The sequence below is a fragment of the Trachypithecus francoisi genome, unplaced genomic scaffold, assembly GCF_009764315.1.
Source record: "Trachypithecus francoisi isolate TF-2019V2 unplaced genomic scaffold, Tfra_2.0 Lachesis_group9, whole genome shotgun sequence".
In the NCBI taxonomy this organism is placed as follows: Eukaryota; Metazoa; Chordata; class Mammalia; order Primates; family Cercopithecidae; genus Trachypithecus; species Trachypithecus francoisi.
This window is the reverse complement of record NW_022681474.1, coordinates 1,612,803-1,634,998: the sequence shown is the minus strand read 5'-3', so window position 1 is coordinate 1,634,998 and position 22,196 is coordinate 1,612,803. Positions and strand designations below refer to the sequence as shown.

Genomic DNA, 22,196 nt, shown 5'->3' with positions numbered 1-22,196 from the left:
TTATCATTTTAGCCGTTTGTAAGTGTACAGTTCAGTGGTGTTAAGTGCACTTGCAGTGTTGTGTAGCTGTCACCACTACCTATTCCCAAAACAGCTTCATCATTACCAACACAACTTTGTCCTATTGAACAGTAACTCCCCTTCTCCCCTTCGCCAGCCCCTGGCGACCACCATTCTGCTTTCTGTCTCTGGGTTTGCCCAGTCTAGGGGCCTCATGCAGGTGGAATTCACATAGTGTTTGTCCGCTTGCATCTGACTGACTTCACATGATGTTTCCAAGGCGTGGCCATGTTGTGGCATATGCCAGAGTCTCATTCCTTTTTGTGGCAGAATTAGATGTGGAGTTTTTGAAGTAGGAGGTTTGTTTCTAACCTACTTTTGTTTATTTTAAAAATTATTGCTGGGCATGGTATCTCAGGCCTGTAATCCCAGCACTTTGGGAGGCTGAGATGGGTGGATCACCTGAGCTCAGGAGTTCGAGACCAGCCTGGCCAACATGGTGAAACCCCGTTGCTACTAAAAATACAAAAATTAGCTGGGCGTCGTGGTGCATACCTGTAGTCTCCGCTACCCAGGAGGCTGAGGCAGGAGAATTGCCTGAACCCCGGAGGCAGAGGAGGTTGCAGTGTGCCAAGATCACGCCACTGTACTCCAGCTGGGCAGCATAGCAAGACCCTGTCTTTACAAAAAATAAAACAGGAACCTCAGGGTTGTGTGTGTTTCTCATAAATGCTAATAGAAGATGAATTTCAGAGACAAGTTATTGGGAGAGAAACATGAGTAGCTTTGTTTTGCTAGGATGGTGGGTAGGTTCCTTTCCTAACGTTTGAGATATGAGATATGTTTTTCCCCTTTTGATACCAGTTCTCAGGGTGATGATCTTTTCTGTATAGGCAAGGGAAATACTCGTCACTGCCTTCTTGCTAGTTTGACTCTGAAATACTTAAAGATAGTTGTTTTGTTGTTGCATGTCTAGATCTGTCAGGGGAGATGCCAGAGAGGCTTTGCTGACGTGCAGGGAGTGACCAGGGGGGTACCGCAGCCTCACTTTGCGGGTGCAGTTTGAGAAGGCACCATGAGTAAAGGTGCTGCCTCACAGCGCACAGGGTCCTAAGGCTTCGGCAGTTAAGTAGTTATCTGTTGCTGTTAGACGAGGGCTCTGGGAGTCAAAAGGCTTCCCTGAACAAGGAACGCTTGAGCTCAGATGTGAATGAGGGGTGGGCCTGGACAGGGATGAGGGATGGAAGGAGCCTGCACACGGGAGAGAGGGTGGGAGGGCTTGACACAGGAGAGAAGAACAGGCTGGGCGATGGATGGGGTGTGAAAGCGAAGAGGGAGTCAGATGAGGATTTCGGTCTTGCCTGAGGGCAGTGAGGATTCAAAACCACATGGTCAGATTTGAGTTTAAAAAATAGAACTCAGTGGCTGCAGTGTGCGGAGGTGGGCTGGAACCCGGTTTTGCTCAGTCAGGGAGAGTGTATTTTTAATTTTCCAAAGTGACTATGCTGGTGATCGTGTCAGAGCCCCTGGCCTGTTATTGGTTATAAAGTGCTTTTGATTTGCCTGTAAATCTGAGTCTACCATGGCTCACACAGTTCTTATTTGCAAAAAGAACTTCTAAGCATGAAATTGAGCATAAAATTGCCTAGTAGTAATTCAAGTTGCTTAATATGTTTGAGAGAAGGGTTAAATATATTCAGTCAGATAGCCATTTGGATAAAGATGTTCTCATTTTTCAGCATGGCATGGGGGAAATAGCCTGGAATATTCTTAGTAAATCAGATTTTCCTTGAAAAGAGTGGTCCTACCTTTCATAGGCTTCAATGGCAGTAGTTTAATATGGTTCCCAAATTCTGAAGTCTTCTGAAATTTGTTAGACAAGACAAGACTTACGATAACAGAGTGATGCAAATGCTAATTTTCCAGTAAAACATAATAAAACATTGACGGTTTCTCTCTGATGTCATTTACTCATGTATATGCTTCTGAGAAGTCAGATAGCTGTATTTACAGAAACTATTGTTAATGCTGATGTATTCTTGAAAAATAAAAAGAGTGGATGTTAAGTACTCCTCATCACAAAAATGAGTTATGTGTCAACTTTTTCTTAAAAAAAAAATTGGAAAGTAGCCAAAAAGAAAACAAAGTCTCTTTAGGTTTAAGTAGGAAAATGAATTTAGTAATTTGTGGAAAACAAATTTATAGCAGATTTTTGTTTGTTGGTTGTTTTTAAAACTTGTAATAATTTAGTCTACTTTTAGAGTGTATTTGAGAATGTTCACAAGTTGTGAGGCCCTTTTAGTGACTTGATCCATTTGTTTTTATGGGGTAGTTTTATTTAAAACAGCTTTTGAGCTGTAATTCATCGAGCGCAGAGCTCATCGTTTGTGAAGTGTGTGGGTGAATATTCAGAGTTGTATGGCCATCTGCACTATCCAATTCTAGAACCTTCCCATCACCCCCCAAAGAAACCCACTAGCAGTCCCTCCCATTCCCTCCCTGCTCCGCTCTCTGGTAACCACTGATTACTTTGTTTCTGTGAATTTGCCTCTTCTGTACATGTCATATACGTGGAGTCATGGCCCTCTGTGCCGGCCGCTTCCCAGCAGCCTGATGCCATCGAGGTGTATTCTGCAGATGCGTCAGTCCTTCCTCCTTTCCTGGACAAACAGTTTTCCATTTTTGTTTATCCATTAATCAGTTGATGGGTTCTTCCGACTTTTTGGCTCTTACAAATGCACCCGTGGACATTCTTGCACATGTTTTTGTTTAGACATGTGTTTTCTGTGCTCTTGGGTCTGTAGAATGGAGCTTGGTCATATGGCAACTGTGTTTAATGTTTTTGAGGAACTACCAAACTGTTTTCCAAAGTGGCTGCAACATTTTATAATCCAGCCGTCAGTGTTTGAACAGTTTTTCTTTCACATCTTCACCTACGCTTGTTATTGTCTAATTTTAGCCATCCTAATAGTTGTGAACTGGTATCTGGTGTTTTTGATATGTATTTCTCTAGTGATTAATGATGTTGAGCATTTCCTGTACTTATTTGGACATTTTTATGTATTTTTTTTTGAAAAATTACATTTTCAATTGGCTTGTCTTTTTGTTTTATTTATTTATTTTAGAGGTAGGGTCTTGCTGTGTCACCCAGGCTAGAGTGTAGGAGTGTAGTGGTGCGGTCATAGTTCACTGTAACGCCTGGGTTCAAACGATCCTCCTGCCTCAGCCTCCCAAGTAGCTGGGGCTGCAGATACACACCACCACAGCTGCCTAACTTTTTAAAAATTTTTGATAGAGATTGGGTCTTGCTATGTTGCCCAGGCTGGTCTTGAATTCGTGGGATTACAGGTGTTAGCCACCATGCCCAGACCAGTCTTTTTATTGTTGTAAGAGTTCTTCAGGTATTCTGGATACAAGTCCCTTATCAGATACACAGTTTACAAACAACTTCTCCCATTCCATGAGTTGTGTGTTCAGTCTCTTCATGGTGTCCTTAGATGCACAAGAATTTTTAATTTTGATGATGTCCACTTTATTTTTTTATTTCAAAAGTTTGTGCTTTTGGTATTATATGTAAGAGACCACTGTCTAATCCAAGATTGTGAAGATTTATTCCTTTAGCTCTTACATTTAGGTCTTTGATCCATATTTATGTATAATTATATACATATAATTTATGTGCAGTGAATTATAATGATATTTATATATAATTTTTATATGTGGTGTAAATAAGGGTTCAGCTTTTTTCTTTTGCATGTGGATATTTAGATGTCCTGGCATCATTATTAAAATAGTATTCTTTTCCTGTGATCCATTGGTGTGTATGTCTGTCCTCATGCCAATACCATACTGTCTTGGTTACTATAGCTTTATGGTGAGTTTTGAAATCGGGAAATGTCAGTCTTCCACCTCTGCTCTTTTTAAAGATCATTTTGGCTATTCTGGATCCTTTGCACTTCCATATGATTCTAGAACTAGTTTGGCAATTTTTGTAAAAAAAAAAAAAAAAAAAGGCAGCTGGGGTTTTGATAGGGTTAATACCTTGACTATTGTAGAACAGTTTGGAGATATTTTCTTAAGTTTTCCAATCGTGACACAGGATAACTTTCCGTATATTCAGGTCTTTGATTTTTTCCTACAGTATTTTGCAATTTTCAATGTACAAATCTTGTCATTCTTTGATTAAGTTTATTCCTAAGTATTTATTCTTCTTGATGATATTGTAAACAGAGTTGTTTTCTTGCTTTTGATTCTGAATTTTTCATTGCTAGGTGTAGAAATGCAATTGACTTTATTGGCCTTGCCTCCTGTGTCCTTGCTGAACCTGTTTATTAGCTCTGATGGCTTTTGTGTTTGTAGATTCCTTAGGATTTCCTATATGCAGTATAATGCTGGCTGTGAATAGAGATATGTTATTCCTTTTTAATCTGGATGCCTTTTATTTCTTTTCTTTGCCTAATTGCCCCAGCTAGAATTTCCAGTAGAATGTTTACTGGAAGTTAACAAATCAAACATCCTTGTTTTCTTCCTGCTCTCAAGGGAAAAGCATTCAGACTCATCATTAAGTGTGATGTTAGCTGTGGTTTTGTAGGTACTCTTTGTCAAGTTGAGGAAGTTGCGTTTTATTCTTAGTTGGTTGAGTGTTTTTATCATGGAAAGGTGTTGGATTTGTGAAATTCTTTATCTGCATGTATTGAGATGACCATGTGGACTTTGTCCTTTAATTTTGTTAGTATGGTGTGTTACGTTGATTTGTTTTTGTATGTTAAACCAACCTTGCATTCCTAGGATATGGTATACTTCTCATATTTCAAAAATACTGTTTGTTCCTGTAGCAGAGAAATTAAGTTTCAGCTGTTCTTTCTGACTTCTGCATTTTAGAATAATTTGCCACAAACTTTTTTTTTTTAGTGCCTAAGTGACTAGAAAGTAATATGCAGAATTTTCTGCTTTGTCACATTTTATCCAGTCTAGTCATAATGATGCAGGATTTTTTTTTTTTTTTTTTGTCAGCTAAATTCAGGTTCTTGCCTTGCAACCAGGAGAAATCAGGCATGCGGACACATTGAAGGGTGAGGAGGGCAGAATTTATTAAGCAAAGGAAAGCTCTCAGAAAAGAGAGGGGTTCTCCAGGCAGGTTTTCCCCTCACAAATTGAATAACAGGCCACCACACAGTGGTTGAAGAGGCCAGGCCCCTCCCCAGCATAAGGTGAGTATTCCTGGTGGCTCCGCCCCGTTCTTCAGTGCGCACAGGCCCTTAGTCTGAGCCCCTCCACATTGATTTATTTCCCTTACGGGGCATGTGTTAAGGGACAGGATTTTTTTTTTTTTTTTTTTTTTGAGGCGGAGTCTTGCTCTGTCGCCCAGGCTGGAGTGCAGTGGCCGGATCTCAGCTCACTGCAAGCTCCACCTCCTGGGTTTACACCATTCTCCTGCCTCAGCCTCCCGAGTAGCTGGGACTACAGGCGCCCGCCACCTCTCCCGGCTAGTTTTTTGTACTTTTTAGTAGAGACGGGGTTTCACTGTGTTAGCCAGGATGGTCTCGATCTTCTGACGTTGTGATCTGCCCGCCTCGGCCTCCCAAAGTGCTGGGATTACAGGCTTGAGCCACCGCACCCGGCCAAGGGACAGGATTTTTCAATGTGGGTTGTTTAGGTGACTTCCCCCACCCCATGCACAATGACCTGGGCAGGGCAGAGATTCTCCCAGGACCTTTCCCTACTTGCCTGCGCGTTTGGCTGTCTCGTGCCTCTGTCAGTAATTTGGATAAACTCAATTTTGGATGCTTTTAGATTATAGTGTCTCTAGAATCTTACTGGGTCTCGGACATAAATAGTTTTCCAATTTTTTTTTTTTTTTTTTTTTTTTTTTTTTTGAGACGGAGTCTCACTGTGTCGCCCAGGCTGGAGTGCAGTGGCCGGATCTCAGCTCACTGCAAGCTCCGCCCCCCGGGTTTACGCCATTCTCCTGCCTCAGCCTCCCAAGTAGCTGGGACTACAGGCGCCCGCCACCTTGCCCGGCTAGTTTTTTGTATTTTTTAGTAGAGACGGGGTTTCACCGGATTAGCCAGAATGGTCTCGATCTCCTGACCTCGTGATCCGCCCGTCTCAGCCTCCCAAAGTGCTGGGATTACAGGCTTGAGCCACCACGCCTGGCCCAATTTTTTTAATATATGGTAGAGGCTTATAATTCACTTCTGTTAGTTTCTGTCTGGTTTTTGAACAGAATGGACTTTTTGCCTTTAGGTGAGTTTCTTTGAAAAGACACAGAAACGTGTGTATGTGTGTGCATCTGTGTCTGCTTGTAGAAAATGTCTTACTTCTAGGTGAGCGCAGTGGCTCACGCCTGTAATTCAGTACTTTGGGAGGCTGAGGCAGGAGGATCACTTGAGCCCAGGAGTTTGTGACCATCCTGGACAACATAGTGAGACCCCGGCTCTACAAAACATTAGAAAAGGTAGACTATTTCCCACTTCCTTTGTCTGTCAGTTTGTCATATCCAGAGTGCCCTGTGTTGAGCTCACTGCCTGGCAGCCTCAGTAAACTCCGCATCCTTGGAGAGCAGCTCTACTCCTCTTTCTGCATACATACTAAATTCTCAGAGAAGTTTTATGTGAAGGAGTTGTGATTTCCAAAAACCTTCTGGCTGGATGTGTGTTTTGACTGTTGTGTGTGCGCATAGCTCTGCCAGGTGCCGCAGAGCAGGAAACAAGTGGCCTCACCCAGCACCTTGCCTCTACCCAGCGTGTAGAGGAGAGAAGTGATTGGGTGGGTAACGGCAGGAAACGAACTGGTTGCCAGAGTAGGGGTGGGTTGGAATGGGTGAAGTTGGTGAGTCAGGGAAGCAGAGCACTCCCTACAGCGAGTTCATGAAGGACTGGGAGGAGAGGGTATGGTGACCACGAGTCCAGAGAGCTGCCCGGCTTGTGTCATCCTGCTCCAGGTGGTCTCTGCTGGAAGCAGTGGCTTCTTCCATTGCAGGGGGTGTCTTTGACAGGGAGATTAAGGCTGTTCTCTTTTGGGTTCTTCTGTTTTTCATGAAATAAGCAGATTCATTAATAGGAAGTGGGTGGGGTGAGTGGCTGGGGCGCTGGACGTTTGAGGGGAGAGGAAAGGTGAGACAGTCATTTTGAGGAGGGAGCAGCCGTGGTCTGGGAGCATCAAATGGAGGAAGGAGAAACTCTCCCCAGGGAGTCGAGTGTGAGAGAACAGAGACCCCCGTGGAGAGGGCCTGGGGGAAGCTGCTGTCAGGGATTGCACATTTCAGACCAAGAGGATGAAGGGAGCCTTCAGAGAGGGCGGGTGCGTGGGTCAGAGGGGTGCGCGGATCGGAGGCATAGAGCTCAGAGGCGGTGAGAGTCTGAGTGAAGATGGACAGCTGCTTGTGCCTGAAGTCCATGGGATGTTTGCTGCAGTGTGGGATACCTGCAGAAGGCACCGATCCCAGGCATGCAGTACTGACTGTCGCCCAGCAAAGACCCCCAGTAAATACCTAGCCGCACAGGAGCACATTGCCAGGACTCCAGGCCCTCCCTCCCTCCCTCCAGGGCAGCTCCTGCCCCAGCTGGCATTGCGCATCGGACACCCGTTCTTGAACGTGGTATAAGTGGAATTGCACCCTAAGTCCTCCGCAGTGTTCAGCTTTCTGTAAGTAACCTGTGGTGTTAGGTGGTGGTCATTTGATTATTTTCATTGCTGCGTGGTGTTCCGTTGTATGAATATGCCACAGTTTATGCATCTTTTCTACTGCTGACGGACATTCAAGTTGATTCTTTTGTGAACATTCTCGTAAGTGGTTCAGTGATGCACATGTGTAATTCTGGTGGCTGTGTGTCTGGAGTGGAGTTTCTGGGTCACCAGATATGCATGTTTCGCCTTAGTGGATATTGCCCAATGGTTTTCAGAGTTGCTGTACCCGTGTGCTCCAGGAGCGGTCTGCAAGAGCTGCCGTGGATATCTTTAAAGGTCAGTCTCATTTCAGCCGGTGTATGAGAGTGTGACATTGCAGGGTGGCTTGTACTCGCCCTTCCCTGACAGCTGGGGAAGGTGGACACCAGTTCCTCTGCCCCCGGAGGGAGGGAGTGCGGGCGGGCCTGGCGTCCTGGCAATGTGCTCCTGGTGTGGCTGGGTATTTACTGGGGGTCCGATTTGCTGGTGCCTCCAGTAGGGCACTGGTTTTCCTTATAACCACCTCTTGGGCTGCTAGGCCACCTCAGTTCCTGGTGGCCAGGTGAAGACCATCGGGAAGGGGCAGTGGTCTCGTGAGGAGTACCTGGTCTGTGGTTCTGTGCCAGGAAGTGTGTTTAAATGACCACTCCAGAACTAGCCGAAGAAGGGAAGCACAATGGACCTGCGGGAAACTTTCATGTCGTGTCTGTCATGGATCCCTTTTGTTTTGACAGTGACAGTAATTTTAGGTGATGCGTTTTAAGGACTGTATCTTTTCTGGTAATAGACTGATTGTGGTATTTGGGTATTGACAGGGTGTTTTCAGGCTGGTAATGTTATCTTTATGCTTTTCAAGAGCTTCCTCCCGCTGCTTTCTGGACATTGGGCTCTGAGGCTCAGGAGAGGAAATGGGGGAACCCCTTGAAGGCTGCAGCAACCCTCCAGCAGAGGTGGTGGGTGCCGTGGGTGGAGGCTGGCGGAAGTGAAGATCCAGAGAAGTAGAGAAGTGAAATAGTCACATTTTTATTTTGTTTTGAAAAACCTAGTGAGTTTTCAAAAACTATTAGGAAAAGTCTCAGGACGTGAGCCATGCAGCCAGCAGGCTTCCAAACGGCCATCCAGGCAGGGGAGACGGGTCAGGAGACATAGTCTCTGGGGACAAGAAGATCTGAGAGCTGATCTGGTGCATTCATATTTGACAGACCAGTTAAAGGAGGTAATTAGAAATGGTGTACATAGAAAAGAAAGGTAGAATAACAGTACGACAGGCGCCTCTGTCCTCAACCCCAGAACTCTCCCTGGAGTTGTTTGTCTGCCTTCATGGTGTTCCTCTCCGGATGCAGTTCCTGGATCTCCTGAAGGCTGATGACCTCAGACAGTCTTGTCATTGCCCCCTGCACTGCCTTGGAAATCTTGATTTCAGGCACCCCTTGGATTCCTGTCTCCTGTGCTTCCAGCGGAGTGACTGCTCCGCACACCGGCTTCCTCCATGCCATCGTCTCCCCTGGGGCTCAGACTCGGGTGTCCCTGCCCTGCTCAGGCTCCCCCTCCTGATCCTCTGAGCCTCTGCCTCCTCCCAGCCACTGGGCAGGCTGGAAATGCCGTCGTGGGAACGGTACCTGATGGTCTTGTATTGCCCTTAGTGTTTGATTCACTGAAGTGTAAGCCGTGTGGAGACGGGCTTTGTGTGGTTTTGAGGCCGCCCACACAGTGCTTGGTTTAGAGCCACTCAGATGTAGGATCAGCTTGAAAAGATAAGCTGCTGGCCTCAGGTCTGAAGTGGGCGTGGATACTGCGAGGCAGGTCTGCATTTCTCAAGACTCGTCACTCTTCTCTCTTCTGAGGGGACTTCCGCCGTAGGCTCCCGACATCACCCATGTCCCCTCTCTTTCACTCCTAGCGGATGACCCTCCCTCATGCCTCATGGAAACTGCAGCCTGAGGGGCTGTGCTCTGCCCCCCCACACCTGCCCTCTCCATTCTCACAGCAGCTCCCAGCTGTGCTCTGCGCCTCCCTCCCGGCCACCAGCGGCCGACTCTCCCTGGGGCATGTGGTTGTGACTTCTAGGCCATCTTTTACAGATCCCACTGACTCCACTTCCCCTTCCCCATCCACAGCTCCTAGTCTGCTTCCTCATGGCACCCAAATGGCCTTTAAACCTGGGACCTCCTCGTCACTTGCCCTTCCTCTCCTGCCACGTGAGGCTGCCCTGGTTCTGTCTCCCGTGCTGGGACTGCTCACTTTTCATTCCATGATTTTGAACTGTAAGTGCCAACCTCCTGTGTGGCAACTGACGATTCCGCTTTTCACTGATACTATCTTCAGCCCACGTGTGCCCCCACTCCCCGCAAATAAAGAGGTTGAAAGAAATCTATTGCAAGTTTTTGTTACATAGTATTTTGTTAACAGGTAAATATTGTGTATTATTGAACTATGCCTTTTCTTTTTCATACAAGTTTTCACTTTTCTAGAGCTAATGATTGCCTGATTTTCTCATATGCTTAGTTATCTGTGTCTTTAGTGCTTTGTTTGTTTTTTGTTTTTGTTTGTTTTGTTAGCAAACACTTCAACAGGTCTATCAAATACCAACACATCAGATCAGCTCTCAGCTCTTCTTGTCCCCAGACCAGTATCCTGCACCTGGACGGCCACTCTGAGGCCTGCTGGCCGCCTGGCTCATGTCCTGAGATTCTCCTCACCATTTTTTGGAAGTCAGATCCCTGATCTTTCTCTTGGCTTTTTCTCTCATTTTGCCAAATTGGCTCTCGCAGCAGTTTCCTGAGAACATGTTTGTTTGTTTTGGCTCTTTGCGTATTCAAAAACATTTTTATTCCTCCTTCAGATTTGATCGAAAACTTGACTAGGTCTAGCATTTTGGGTTGAAAATTGTCTTCTCCCAGAATTTTGAGGGTGGTTGCAAACCACCCATATTTCCTGCAACCTGTGTCATGCCATCTGACTCCCTCTCTATGTGACCTGTTCATTTGCTCTGGAAATTTTTAGAATCTCCTGTTTGTCCCTGGTGTTGAGATGCGCATGGCCTGGGTCTGCTGTCAACCATGCCGGGTTTCTGAGCCTGGGAACGGGGCCTTGGATGCTTCTCCCTTGCTTTCTCTGTTGTGTTTCTAGAACTCATCCGCTGGGAGGTGGGCCACCGAAACGGATCCTCTGGTTGTCTTATCCTTCATGTTGTCCATCTCTTTTCTTTCTGCTCTACCCTTTGGAGGAGATCTGAAGGTTTTTGTTATTACTGTTGCCCTTTGGATTTCACATGGCACTTTTTCCTCCCATTTCCTTCTCAAGCATATTCTTCCTTTCCTGGGGGCCCCGCTGGGTGTCCTGGCTGAGACCAGCCCAGGTGTTCTCCCCCACTCACCAGCAGGGGTTTGCCATCTCGGACGCCTAGGGTCCCACATCCAGCATCCCTCCTCTCTGTCAGGCGGGGTTGATGATAGCCCTGCTTCCTGGGGCTCCTAGCAGGCCTGATTAGGTTAGTGCAGGGCTCACATGTGGTTAGAATAGCACCTGGCTCCTAGTAAGCACTCAGCCAAGCACTGGAACTGCAATGTCTGGTAGTAGTTAACAGCTCCCCAGAACATGAATTGGGCTTTCCCATCTCTCTTTGTTCAGATTCCATCCTTGTTTTTGTTTTTTGTTATCTTTTACTGAGATGGAATCTCGCTCTGTTACCCAGGCTGGAATACAGTGGTTAGAGATGGGGCTTTGCAATGTTGGCCAGGCTGGTCTTGAACTCCTGACCTCAGGTGATCCACCCACCTCAGCCTCCCAGAGTGCTGGGATTACAGGCATGAGCCACTGTGTCCGGCTCCACCCATCTTTGTTTTGGTGACTTCTTGAGGCTCTGCAGGTCGTGGCTGTTGGTTCTATTTCTGAGTGGAGAGAGGCTGCTGTTGCTGTGGGCGTGAGCTTTTCAGCTGGCGGCTTCACTGTGGTTGGCCATGTCCTTGTGAAACCCCAATGTTCAAATACTGAGGCCCTTTCCCCTGGGCTGGAGTATTTCGGAGGGCACCCTGGGGACAGTGGCTGGTAGCCAGTGTCTGAGGAACAAGAAACTGGAGTAGCTGTGTGCTCCCACCTGTCGGTGAATGGGGGTCGACCTGGGGAAAGCAGCTGCGGAAAGACTTTCTGCATCTTTCTGCCAGCCCCTTGCTGTCCCCACGTTTGTTGAAGCTGTTCACATAGATGCTTTTTCTGCTTTCTTCTGACACCTGGGCGGGGGTGGGAGGGTAAAGGAGATGAACACACACACGTGGCCCACCGTGTTTGGCGGAGGGGGAGTCTGAGAGGACTCGGGGTGGCTGCCGACACCTTGCGGATTTGATGTGACCCGGATGTTGGGTGAGGAATGCAGTGCCACGGCAGGTGCATTGTGACATCGCAGTGGAGCCCATCTGGCTGAGAAGAGACCCGATGCCTCCCCGGGACTGCCAGGAGGTGCCAGGCTGTATTGTGGGCAGAAGCTACCCCTACCCCAGCAGGGAAATGGAGGCAGAATGCAGCCATGGTGAAGTTTATGGTAGTTTTAAAATACCTAACTCAACTTTGGGACACTGAGGCAAGTTGATCACTTGAGACTGAGGCGGGCCGATGACGTGAGGCCAGGAATTGGAGCCAAGTCTGGTCAACATGGCAAAACCCCGTCTCTACTAAAAATAAAAAAATTAGCTGGGTGTGGTGGCACACACGAGTAGTCCTAGTGACTCAGGAGGCTGATACATGAGAATCACGTGTACCCTGGAGATGGAGGTTGCGATGAGCCAAGATCGAGCCACTGCACTGCCTGTCTCAAAAAAAAAAAACCAAAACGTAACTTGGTGCCTTTAATACCATATTTATGCTTTCAGCATCAGTCTGGTTATTAAAAACTATCTCTGTCAGGTTAATTTGATATTGATAATTTAAATGTTGGTTTTGTAATTTTGTGTATTTAGTTTGGGTTTAGAGATTAAGCGCTGCAGTATTTCTAACTTTAGGTTCACGCATGTTTGCGTAGCTTAATGAAATTTCTCAGCACCGACAGTTACAGGAGTTTCTCTTTTAAAAGACTCAGTCCATTTTAATTAAGTTTGAAAATCACTGACAGAGCTAGAATACCATTAATTATGTAATTTTATACACCCTCTGGGTATAAATGACATAGATGTTGACCTTTTTAATCCGATACATAGTATTTTAGTCTCATTTAAGCAAGTAGGTTATTTTCAGTAATTTAATAGTGACACTTCTAAGAAGCAACCTAATCCTTCTTCCAAAGTCTGAAGGTTTTTAAAAAGAAAGAAATCCCAGGCCAGGGATTCCCATGTGAAGCCGGTGAACAGTGCCAGCCGCAGGAGCTCGCTGTGTAGATGTTGGTGGAAATCCTTCACTAACACGATTAAAACGCCTTTGCAGACCTTTCAGACTTGCATTCTAGTAGAGCCACTTTTAGGGGGAGCTCTTCGAGTTACTTCAACTTTAGGGCCCATATATTAGTAAGTAGGTTGTTTACAATAGCCATTTAGTGGTTTTTTACTTCCTACTTTAAAGGTACCATGAGCCCTGGGTGAGCCCTTGAGTTGGTGCCCAGCAGGGGGTGAGCTTGTAGTGTTCTAGCTGTTCCTGAGACTCCCCCACCCTGCAGGGTAAGGCGAAGAGTCCCGCTGTGACCATAGGACAAGCTCCGGCAGGGCCCTCGGGAGACCACACCAGGCCTTATCCTCGTCAGTCCGCACACGACATAGCAGCACTGCAGAGAAGCCAGCTTCCTCCAGAGTCCATCATGGAACTGCTCCCTGAAAATATAAAATCTTTGTGCAAGTGACAGACCTGGGATTTTTTTTTTTTTTTTTTTTTTTATGTCTGTCATAAATCCAGGCGCTCCCCTCCCAACCCGAAGGGTTAGCCTTAGGACACCTGAAGACTTCTGCACTGCTTAGTGGTGGTGTTTCTTCTGCCCCAGGGTCTTGGCCTCTGTTGAGCTGGTGTCTGGGGTCTTTGTGGTGGTGTCAGAGATCTCAAGGCCTCCCTGACAGTTGTCTCACTTGGTAATGATGTCATCATTATCAATGGTGGTAACTGTATCCAGACAGTGACATGGAACCTCTACTGTCTAGAATATTACATTGTACAGAAGCCAACAAAGCATAGAATGTTACAACATTTTTATTACTATTGTATAAGAATCAGATTTATTGTAAAAGTTAACATTAGGTATGCATTATAAAGTTAGGCAACATTCTTCAGGACCCATTTTTTTCCATTTTTTTCTTTTAAAAATGAATTTTCTAAATTTCTACCCTTTATCCTTGTATCAAGACAACGCAGTCTAGATAAATCCTGGTGCACCGGGGGCCGCGACGTGGAGGTGGAGTAAAACTCACCCATTCACCTGTGCCGGCAGGTTCTCTGCACCAGAACCAAGGAGTGGCCGCTTGGCAATTACAAGTTTGCCATGACAATTTTGCTTTATTCTGGGAGAACGTTGTGTATGTTTATCTTTCTTTTGATCCTTTTTATTAGTTTTTTGGTATCGTGACTCCTCCCCAAAACCGCATCTGGTAAATCGCTTCTGTATTTTGTTGACAGCGGACATCATTTCCACCGTTGAGTTTAATTACTCTGGAGATCTTCTTGCAACAGGAGACAAGGGCGGCAGAGTTGTTATTTTTCAGCGTGAACAAGAGGTCAGTAATTTTCAGTCCACAAACCAAATGCAATTATTCAACCTTTCGCATATAACTTAGAAGGGAGGAAGCAAAATTATTTTCTCGTTGTCTCATTTCATTAAGATTCAGTTCCATCCCATTGGCCATACAGAGTCTCCTTTCAGAAAATCTCTAAGTTCTGGCTTCAGCTGCTGAGCCCGGTGAAGTCTCCAAGGCCTTTGTCTTCAGAGTAGGGAGGAGACTCCGCTGGGGCCCCTGAAGGATGCAGGGTGGTGGTGAGGGGCATTTGTGTGAGTAGGGAGGAGACTCCGCTGGGGCCCCTGAAGGATGCAGGGTGATGGTGAGGGGCATTTGTGTGAGTAGGGAGGAGACTCTGCTGGGGCCCCTGAAGGATGCAGCGTGGTGGTGAGGGGCATTTGTGTGAGTAGGGAGGAGACTCCGCTGGGGCCCCTGAAGGATGCAGGGTGGTGATGAGGGGCATTTGTGTGAGTAGGGAGGAGATTCCGCTGGGGCCCCTGAAGGATGCAGGGTGGTGGTGAGGGGCATTTGTGTGAGTAGGGAGGAGACTCCGCTGGGGCCCCTGAAGGATGCAGGGTGGTGGTGAGGGGCATTTATGTGAGTAGGGAGGAGACTCCGCTGGGGCCCCCTGAAGGATGCAGGGTGGTGGTGAGGGGCATTTGTGTGAGTAGGGAGGAGACTCCGCTGGGGCCCCTGAAGGATGCAGGGTGGTGGTGAGGGGCATTTGTGTGAGTAGGGAGGAGACTCCGCTGGGGCCCCTGAAGGGTGCAGGGTGATGGTGAGGGGCATTTGTGTGAGTAGGGAGGAGACTCCGCTGGGGCCCCTGAAGGATGCAGCGTGGTGGTGAGGGGCATTTGTGTGAGTAGGGAGGAGACTCCGCTGGGGCCCCTGAAGGATGCAGGGTGGTGGTGAGGGGCATTTGTGTGAGTAGGGAGGGGATTCCGCTGGGGCCCCTGAAGGATGCAGGGTGGTGGTGAGGGGCATTTGTGTGCTTTCATCCCATAAGAACTCAGGCGGCTGTCTCTGAAAATCCCTTTGTTCGCCTGTGCGGGTTCTGGCCCAGCCCCGCCGTCCTGCCCTGCCGTGAGGGAGAAGAGCGTTCTGTAGGGCAGTGCTGTGAGCCGCTTTCTCAGCACTTCCTGCAGAGAAGTCTGGCAGGGGTGTGAATTCTCTCTTCCCTTCAAGGAGAGGTGAGCAGCACTCACTCCTCCATGCCCCCTTGAAGGCTCCACCTGTCCAGAGGGAAGGGAACCTTCAGAGTGTGGGCCTTGGCGGAGCCCACAGCTCATAAACAAACACTGGCTTCCAGATCACGGCACTTCCTTTTCACTGATGCCTTGCCAGCCCCCTCTCTCTTCTTTCTGGAGCCTCGTCAGAGGTCCTAATGAGCCAGTGATAAAGGAAGCGAGATCATGATGTGGTAGGCAAGGATGCCGGGCAGAAACCTTGGCTCGGTGCAGCCATGCCTGGAGTCTGAAATATTTGTCCTGCCTTTTCCTTAACAAAGTGTAAATACTGTCCCTTGCCCTTCCTGTCTCTTGAATTTCCTAACAGATGAAAGGGACAGTTTATCATCTCCAAAGTCTGGTCTCTAAATTTGCATGGTGAACTTTGGTTTAGAGGCTGGTGGGCCCTGGTTCCCCACTCTGCAGATCTGTACGCAGGAAGCGCTGGCCCTGCCCCCAGGAAGGGGAGCCTGGAGGATAACTGTCCCTGGGCCACATGGGGAAAATTGACAGGTGCTAATCAATTTCATTATCAAAACATATCTGTTGCAGCTTTAATTTTGATTATGTCCAGGTAGTTAAAGATTTTTATAATTCCTGTTTTCTCTGATTTGAGATGGTAAGAAATCCTTTTGTGAATAGTAAGTATATTATCAGTCTTTCTAAATCTTCACGGTTTGATATAGTTATAATTTTGTATTTTTATCTCAGAAGTAGAATATCACACAATGCTACTTAAGAAGCATATACCTTGGCCAGGCGCAGTGGCTCACGCCTGTAATTCCAGCACTTTAGAAGGCCGAGGTGGGCCGATCACCTGAGGTCAGGAGTTCGAGACTAGCCTGACCAACATGGAGAAACCCTGTCTCTATGAAAAATACAAAATTAGCCGGGCGTGATGGTGCATGCCTGTAATCCCAGCTACTCGGGAGGCTGAGGCAGGAAAATCACTTGAACCTGGGAGGCGGAGGTTGCAGTGAGTCAAGATTGCACCATTGCACTCCAGCCTGGGCAACAAGAGCGAGACTTCATCTCAAAAAAAAAAAAAAGAACCATACACTTTACCTTTTTCAACAGAAGTAAAAGTGGGTTGTGGTGTTTAAATAATACTTTTAAAGCGGGGGGAGTTTTTGTTTTTTTGAGATGGAATCTTGCTCTGTCGCCCAAACTGGAATGCAATGGCATGATCTCGGCTCACTGCAACCTCCGTCTCCCGGGTTTAAGTGGTTCTCCCTGCCTCAGCCTTCCGAGTAGCTGGGATTATAGGCACGCATCACCACGCCCGGCTAATTTTTGCATTTTTAGTAGAGATGGGGTTTCACCGTGTTGGCCAGGTTGGTCTCGAACTCCTGACCTCAGGTGATCCACCCACCTCGGCCTCCCAAAGTACTGGGGTTGCAGGCATGGACCACCACGCCTGACCAGCAGGAGGACTTTTTAACAAATTGCTGAGTCATGGTTATCTTACTGCAAAACTTCACTTTTAGCTTCTTTAAAAAGTCTGTCCTTGTAGCGACAGCCTTAGGGAAAATACCTCATCCCTGCCTAACAGATTTTAGGATAGAAAATGGAATTTCTCTTGTTTTTGTTAATCATTGCTTAACCCCAAAAATAATAGTCTCAAATATAAAACAGACCATGATAAAAGTCAAGCATCTCGTTCTAAAATATGTTGGATATTATAGAGTTTTAAGTGCTTATTTAAGATGTATTAAATTGTTATGTGAGTGACAGATTTACACAGGAGCAAGTCCCTACTAAAGTTCTTTAATAAACCCAGTCAACTGCAACTTGGTAAACCCGGGCAGTTTTTTTTCTTTTCCTTCGTATTTTGGTTAACATCTGAAAGACCTTCATGTTCCATCTGTTTTTAGAATATTTCGCTGGTTGCCATGTGTGACCCTGACTGTGGTCCTGTGTTTCTGTGTGGGTGAGGGTGGCAGTGCACGTTTTCATCCGTGGTCAGAGAGGCCGCGGATGGCGTTGCAGCCGCCAAGAGGATGAAGCTGCTGCCCAGTAAGCGACCCCAGTTCCCAGTTAGAAGCTGCAGCAAGGTTCAGAGGTGTCCCCCTGCGCATCTTAGAGTCAGAGGAACATGGGGGATTCAGAAGGCTAGTGAGTGCCCCAGCAGATGGTGGAAGGTGCAGGGCCTGAGGTTCAGGAGTCAGGCCCATAGAAGCTTGTCAGGAAGCTCTGGCTGTGCAGAAGATGAGTAGGGAGCATAGTCAGCACCTTGAGTTTCAAGCTTTTCTTATTTTTCTGTGCAGATTAAGTCTTACAGGAAAGCCCAGCTGGTAAAACTAAGGCACACAGAATTTATGGATGTGGCTGTGCAACTCCCTGCCCTCCAGGCTCAGCTCTAGTCCCCAGGAATCAGGTTAAATCAGAAATCAGCATGTCCAAAAAGAGAAGGTGCTTGCTTCCTCCTCCTCTTCCTGTATGTTACTCCCCTACTCTCCTGTCTCTGTCCCCGCCGAGGCTTCCTTTAGAGTTCCTTTCCCTAGCAGAACGGCTCTCCATGAGATCTTGGAGTGTTGGAGGAGGCTGAGGGGTTGCTTGGGTTTTGGGTGTCTGGGATGGGAGTTGGAACCGGTTCATGGCAGAGAGATAAGCCTGCAGCCCAGGGACCATTCTTGTTCTGGCTCCTGGGAGAAAGGGTGGCGCAGGCAGCAGCACTTTGACTTGGACATTTTATTTTTTTGCTTATATTCTGCTGTTTTTTCTTGATAGATGAATGTCTTGGGCATAGGACTAATTTAGTTATACAGATTTTTCTTTTTAAATAATTCGGTTCCATTTTTCTCCCTTGCGATAGAACCGTCTGTTGAGGGGCTGTGCTTTTTTGTAGAGGGGTAGGAGAGGGTCAAAGGAGAGCAGTTTCAACATCTGCCCTGTGCCGCACACGCGGGGCAGTCGGCGGCGAGGCGCTCGGCTCCTGCCCACGGAGGCTTCAGTGGAGGAGTGCCCTGCACGTCAGACTTGGTGCAGCGGAGAGGTGTGGGTAGCTCCTTGGGGTGTCTTCTCCTGATACTTGATCAGATTGGAAATATAAAGGAACATCTGTCTAGACCTAAAAGTTCGTTTAGTTCTGTTTCTTTAGCACATGTACTAAAATGTTAAACACCTAAGATATTAGATATTGGTTATAGAGCAAGAATGAAAATACTGGCGTCCTTGATTTTGAATTATGAAATATTTAATACTTAATAGAAAATTTCATTTAGGGTGTGCAGAAGATTCAGAGGTTAATATAGATGCACCTGCAAACCCACTACCCAGAGATTATCCCTTCATCAAAGGAAAGAGAGTGCTCGGGATACCGATGATGCTCCTGTTGTCCCCTCCCCGTTTCATCCTGCTACTTTCCTCCCTGTCTTTTTCTTTCTCCCTCTCTCTACCTTCCCAGAGTTGCTTATGATTTCAAAGATGGTATATTATCTTCCCAAGCATGTTTCTCTACTTCTGTAACAGAATTGTTCTGTACGTATGTAAGCAGCGCCTCACTCTGGGTGCCTGTGCGGCCTGCTTCACTTGGGCAGCACTGTGCCGTTGTCTGTGCTGGCTCATTTATCTCAGCCTGCATGGCTCTGTGGCTTACTGGTGCCCTTCTCCTCTGGTTGGCATGCGTGTGGCGTCTGGTTCACTACCACTGTGTTGGAGCCGTCACATCGCTGTGTCACACTCCTCGGGCCCGTGCCGGCTCTCCTGTAGAGCAGACTCAGCAGACGCTTTCTCTCCAGGGCCAGATTGCAAACATTTTTGCCTCTGTAGCTCATGCGGCCTTTTCACAACCACTCACCTCTACCCAGATGGTGCAGAAGCAGCCAGACAGTATGTGCACACGTGGGCCTGACTGTTCCATTAACACTTGCCCTAAATCGGCAGGCTGCATTCAGCAGACCCTGCTCCAGATGCATACCTAGAAGTGGAATGGAAGAGTTGGAAATCAAGTTCTTTCTTTTTTGTTTTTTTTCCCCAAAACATTGATTCTGAGTTTCATCTGTTAGAGATTTTTTTTAAGCCAGGATTTTTTAGCTTTAAAAAATATATATGGTCATTTGATATTCAAATTTATAGTACAGAAATTTTCTCTGCACTGTGCTTTGTTCATTAAAACAGCTTTCATGTTTCTTTGCAGAACAAAAGCCGCCCTCATTCTAGGGGAGAATATAATGTTTACAGCACTTTTCAAAGTCATGAACCAGAGTTTGACTATTTGAAAAGTCTAGAAATTGAGGAAAAAATTAATAAAATTAGGTGGTTACCACAACAGAATGCTGCTCATTTTCTACTCTCTACAAATGGTAAGAATTGTTTTCTAAGTGGCTGATTTAGTGTTTTATTTTTAATTTTCTGTGTGTGTAGATTCCTTTTTATTTTAGAAGTTATTCCTGCTTTAAATTTTGGGGGGAGGGTAATTTATCTAAGGTAGCAAGTGATAGGTTGAAAATTCAAAGTATGCAACAAAAACCACACATGCACGTTATTAGGATGTGACTCTGCACGTCTCCACATCTTTGTTTATTGTGCAAAACACCTCCAATTGGAAATACTCGTGTTCAAAGACCCCATAGCTTATAAGCCGACATAGGGCCTCACCGCTTTCTAATATAATGCTCAAACAGTAGTGATGCATGCTACAGTTTTTCTTTTCATATGGAGAATGAGGTTTTTATTTTCAGATAAAACTATAAAATTATGGAAAATAAGTGAACGGGATAAAAGAGCAGAAGGTTATAACCTGAAGGACGAAGATGGAAGACTTCGAGATCCATTTAGAATCACTGCACTACGGGTATACGTTGCCTTTTCTTTCTCCACTGCCATTCAGACGTTAAGAATAAACGTTTATGTCTGCCGTTTGGAGAGTCCTGCTCGGTGGCATACTGTGAGGTCCGCCTCCTGAGTCATGAAAGTCATTTGCGCTCATGAGTGTGTGTTTAGAGCAAGGTCTTTCTCCTATTTTCACAAAGGCAGAAAGTCACATGTGGTCCTTAGACAATACTGCAATACTAAGGGGAAACTCACATCCACTTGTACAGCAGAAATCTTGGTGGACGTACCAGCCACCCGTCTCTCTGAAGGTTCGGAACAGCACCTGGCAGGGTGAAGTTCAGATGGAATTCCGAACACTTCGCCGCTGGAACAGCACAGGCTGCAGATCGAAAGATAAGCTGTGGCCATCAGGATGCATTCAGGATGTTCTCATGGCATTTCTTGGGAGTTGGCTTAGGCAGATGCTGACAGTTCAGAACTCTTCACCTGTCCGTCCATGAGCATCATTACTTTTTTAATTGTTAAGTTATTTGCTCCATTGTTGGCCCCCCTACCGCCCCCCCCACCTCATGCAGTATGAAATGACCATATTTCGTCAATTCCAATGCCTAGATTTTTTCACATTTTAACATCTGTGAAATCGGGTAAAACTTAAAACCTCAATGTCTTATAATTGGCCTGGTGCTACGTACGACTGATGTGTGTCTTAAATTAGATGGAACATGGTGAAGGGTGGCCGGCAAACTGGACTCAAGCCCAGGTGTGTCTTGGTGAGAATCCAGCACCTGTGCAGAGGTGTGTCCCCTGGAAGGAAACCGTGCCTGGTCCCAAGGGAGTGCCATTACTAGATTTGAAAACGGTTGGTTAGTTGGTTGGTTATTTGGTTGGGTGGTTTGGTTGGGGGGCGGTGGGTGTGGCTGGTTGAGTTGGTTGGGTTGGGTGGCTGGTTTTTAATGAGATTTCAGCCCGTTACGCTATTGTTTATCAAGTGAAGACCGAGTGAGTGAGCCCATTCCACATTAGCCTTTGAAGGGCTACAGAGAAGGACGCTATACTGCAGAAGCCTTTCCCTCACACACGTGCCCCTGGGAGTGACGCTGGGTCTCTTCTGATGCCATTTCTCCAGCTTTGCCGTGCGGGGTGGGTGCACCTGGGGTCGTGCATTCCCCAATTTCCCAGGAGGAGTGTCCTCAGACTTCTCACATCGATGTTATCACTCTGTTTCCCATGAGCTCATCAAAGTGAGAAAGGCTGTGGCCTATGCTGAAAATGTAGTTTATAGGGTCCTCATGTGAGCCAAGATGTCTCGATCCAAAATGGTGGTGGTATCTGATACACAGTGCCGCTGCCTTTGCATCCATGAATGAGTGTAAATCACTTTTAGTGACAGTAACACGAGTTGTGCAGTTCCTTCATCATGAAACTGCTGACCCTAAAGTAGAAGTGTGATGGGACCCCCGGGGGTGGGCACTTGACCCCCTCCAGTCTCGTCCGTCTCTTCTGCAGCCAACACCACCTCCCACCCAGGCACCTGTGCATACCCCACCCTCAGAAACCCCGTTCCTCCCGATCAGACCCTGCCACGACCCATGAGCTCCCATGCTCATTTTGGGAAAACAGTAGGCCTTTACTAGGCCCAGTCTTGGTTTTATTCAAGGCTGCTTTTGTGGGTTTAGCCTAAATAAAACGGGTATAATTGGTGGCCCTACTGAAGGCGTGTGAGAAGTGTAGTTATTTCATTAGTCAGTGCATGGGGAAGAGACCACAGACAGGTAATTCTGTACAATGACTTAGGTCAGTATTTGAGATTGTACCTCTCTAACAGTTCAGAATGGACTATTTA

General features: G+C 46.7%; 1 protein-coding gene across 10 annotated transcripts in view; it reads left to right on the top strand.

The window, feature by feature from the left end:
* PPP2R2D (protein phosphatase 2 regulatory subunit Bdelta) overlaps nt 1-22,196 on the top strand; it is a 52,427-nt gene that overhangs the window by 15,893 nt on the left and 14,338 nt on the right. For 2 of the 10 annotated variants that reach the window (XM_033209319.1, XM_033209321.1), the window contains exons 3-4: nt 14,254-14,351; nt 19,716-19,881. The exons of 2 other annotated variants lie outside the window; for them this stretch is intronic. In XM_033209319.1, the coding sequence (XP_033065210.1) occupies nt 14,254-14,351; nt 19,716-19,881 (264 nt within the window). Of the gene's footprint in view, nt 1-7,354; nt 7,648-14,253; nt 14,352-15,374; nt 15,542-19,715; nt 19,882-20,259; nt 20,373-21,068; nt 21,213-22,196 lie in introns of those variants that run through there. 6 more of the 10 variants (XM_033209317.1, XM_033209318.1, XM_033209322.1 and 3 more) reach the window with 6 other exon arrangements.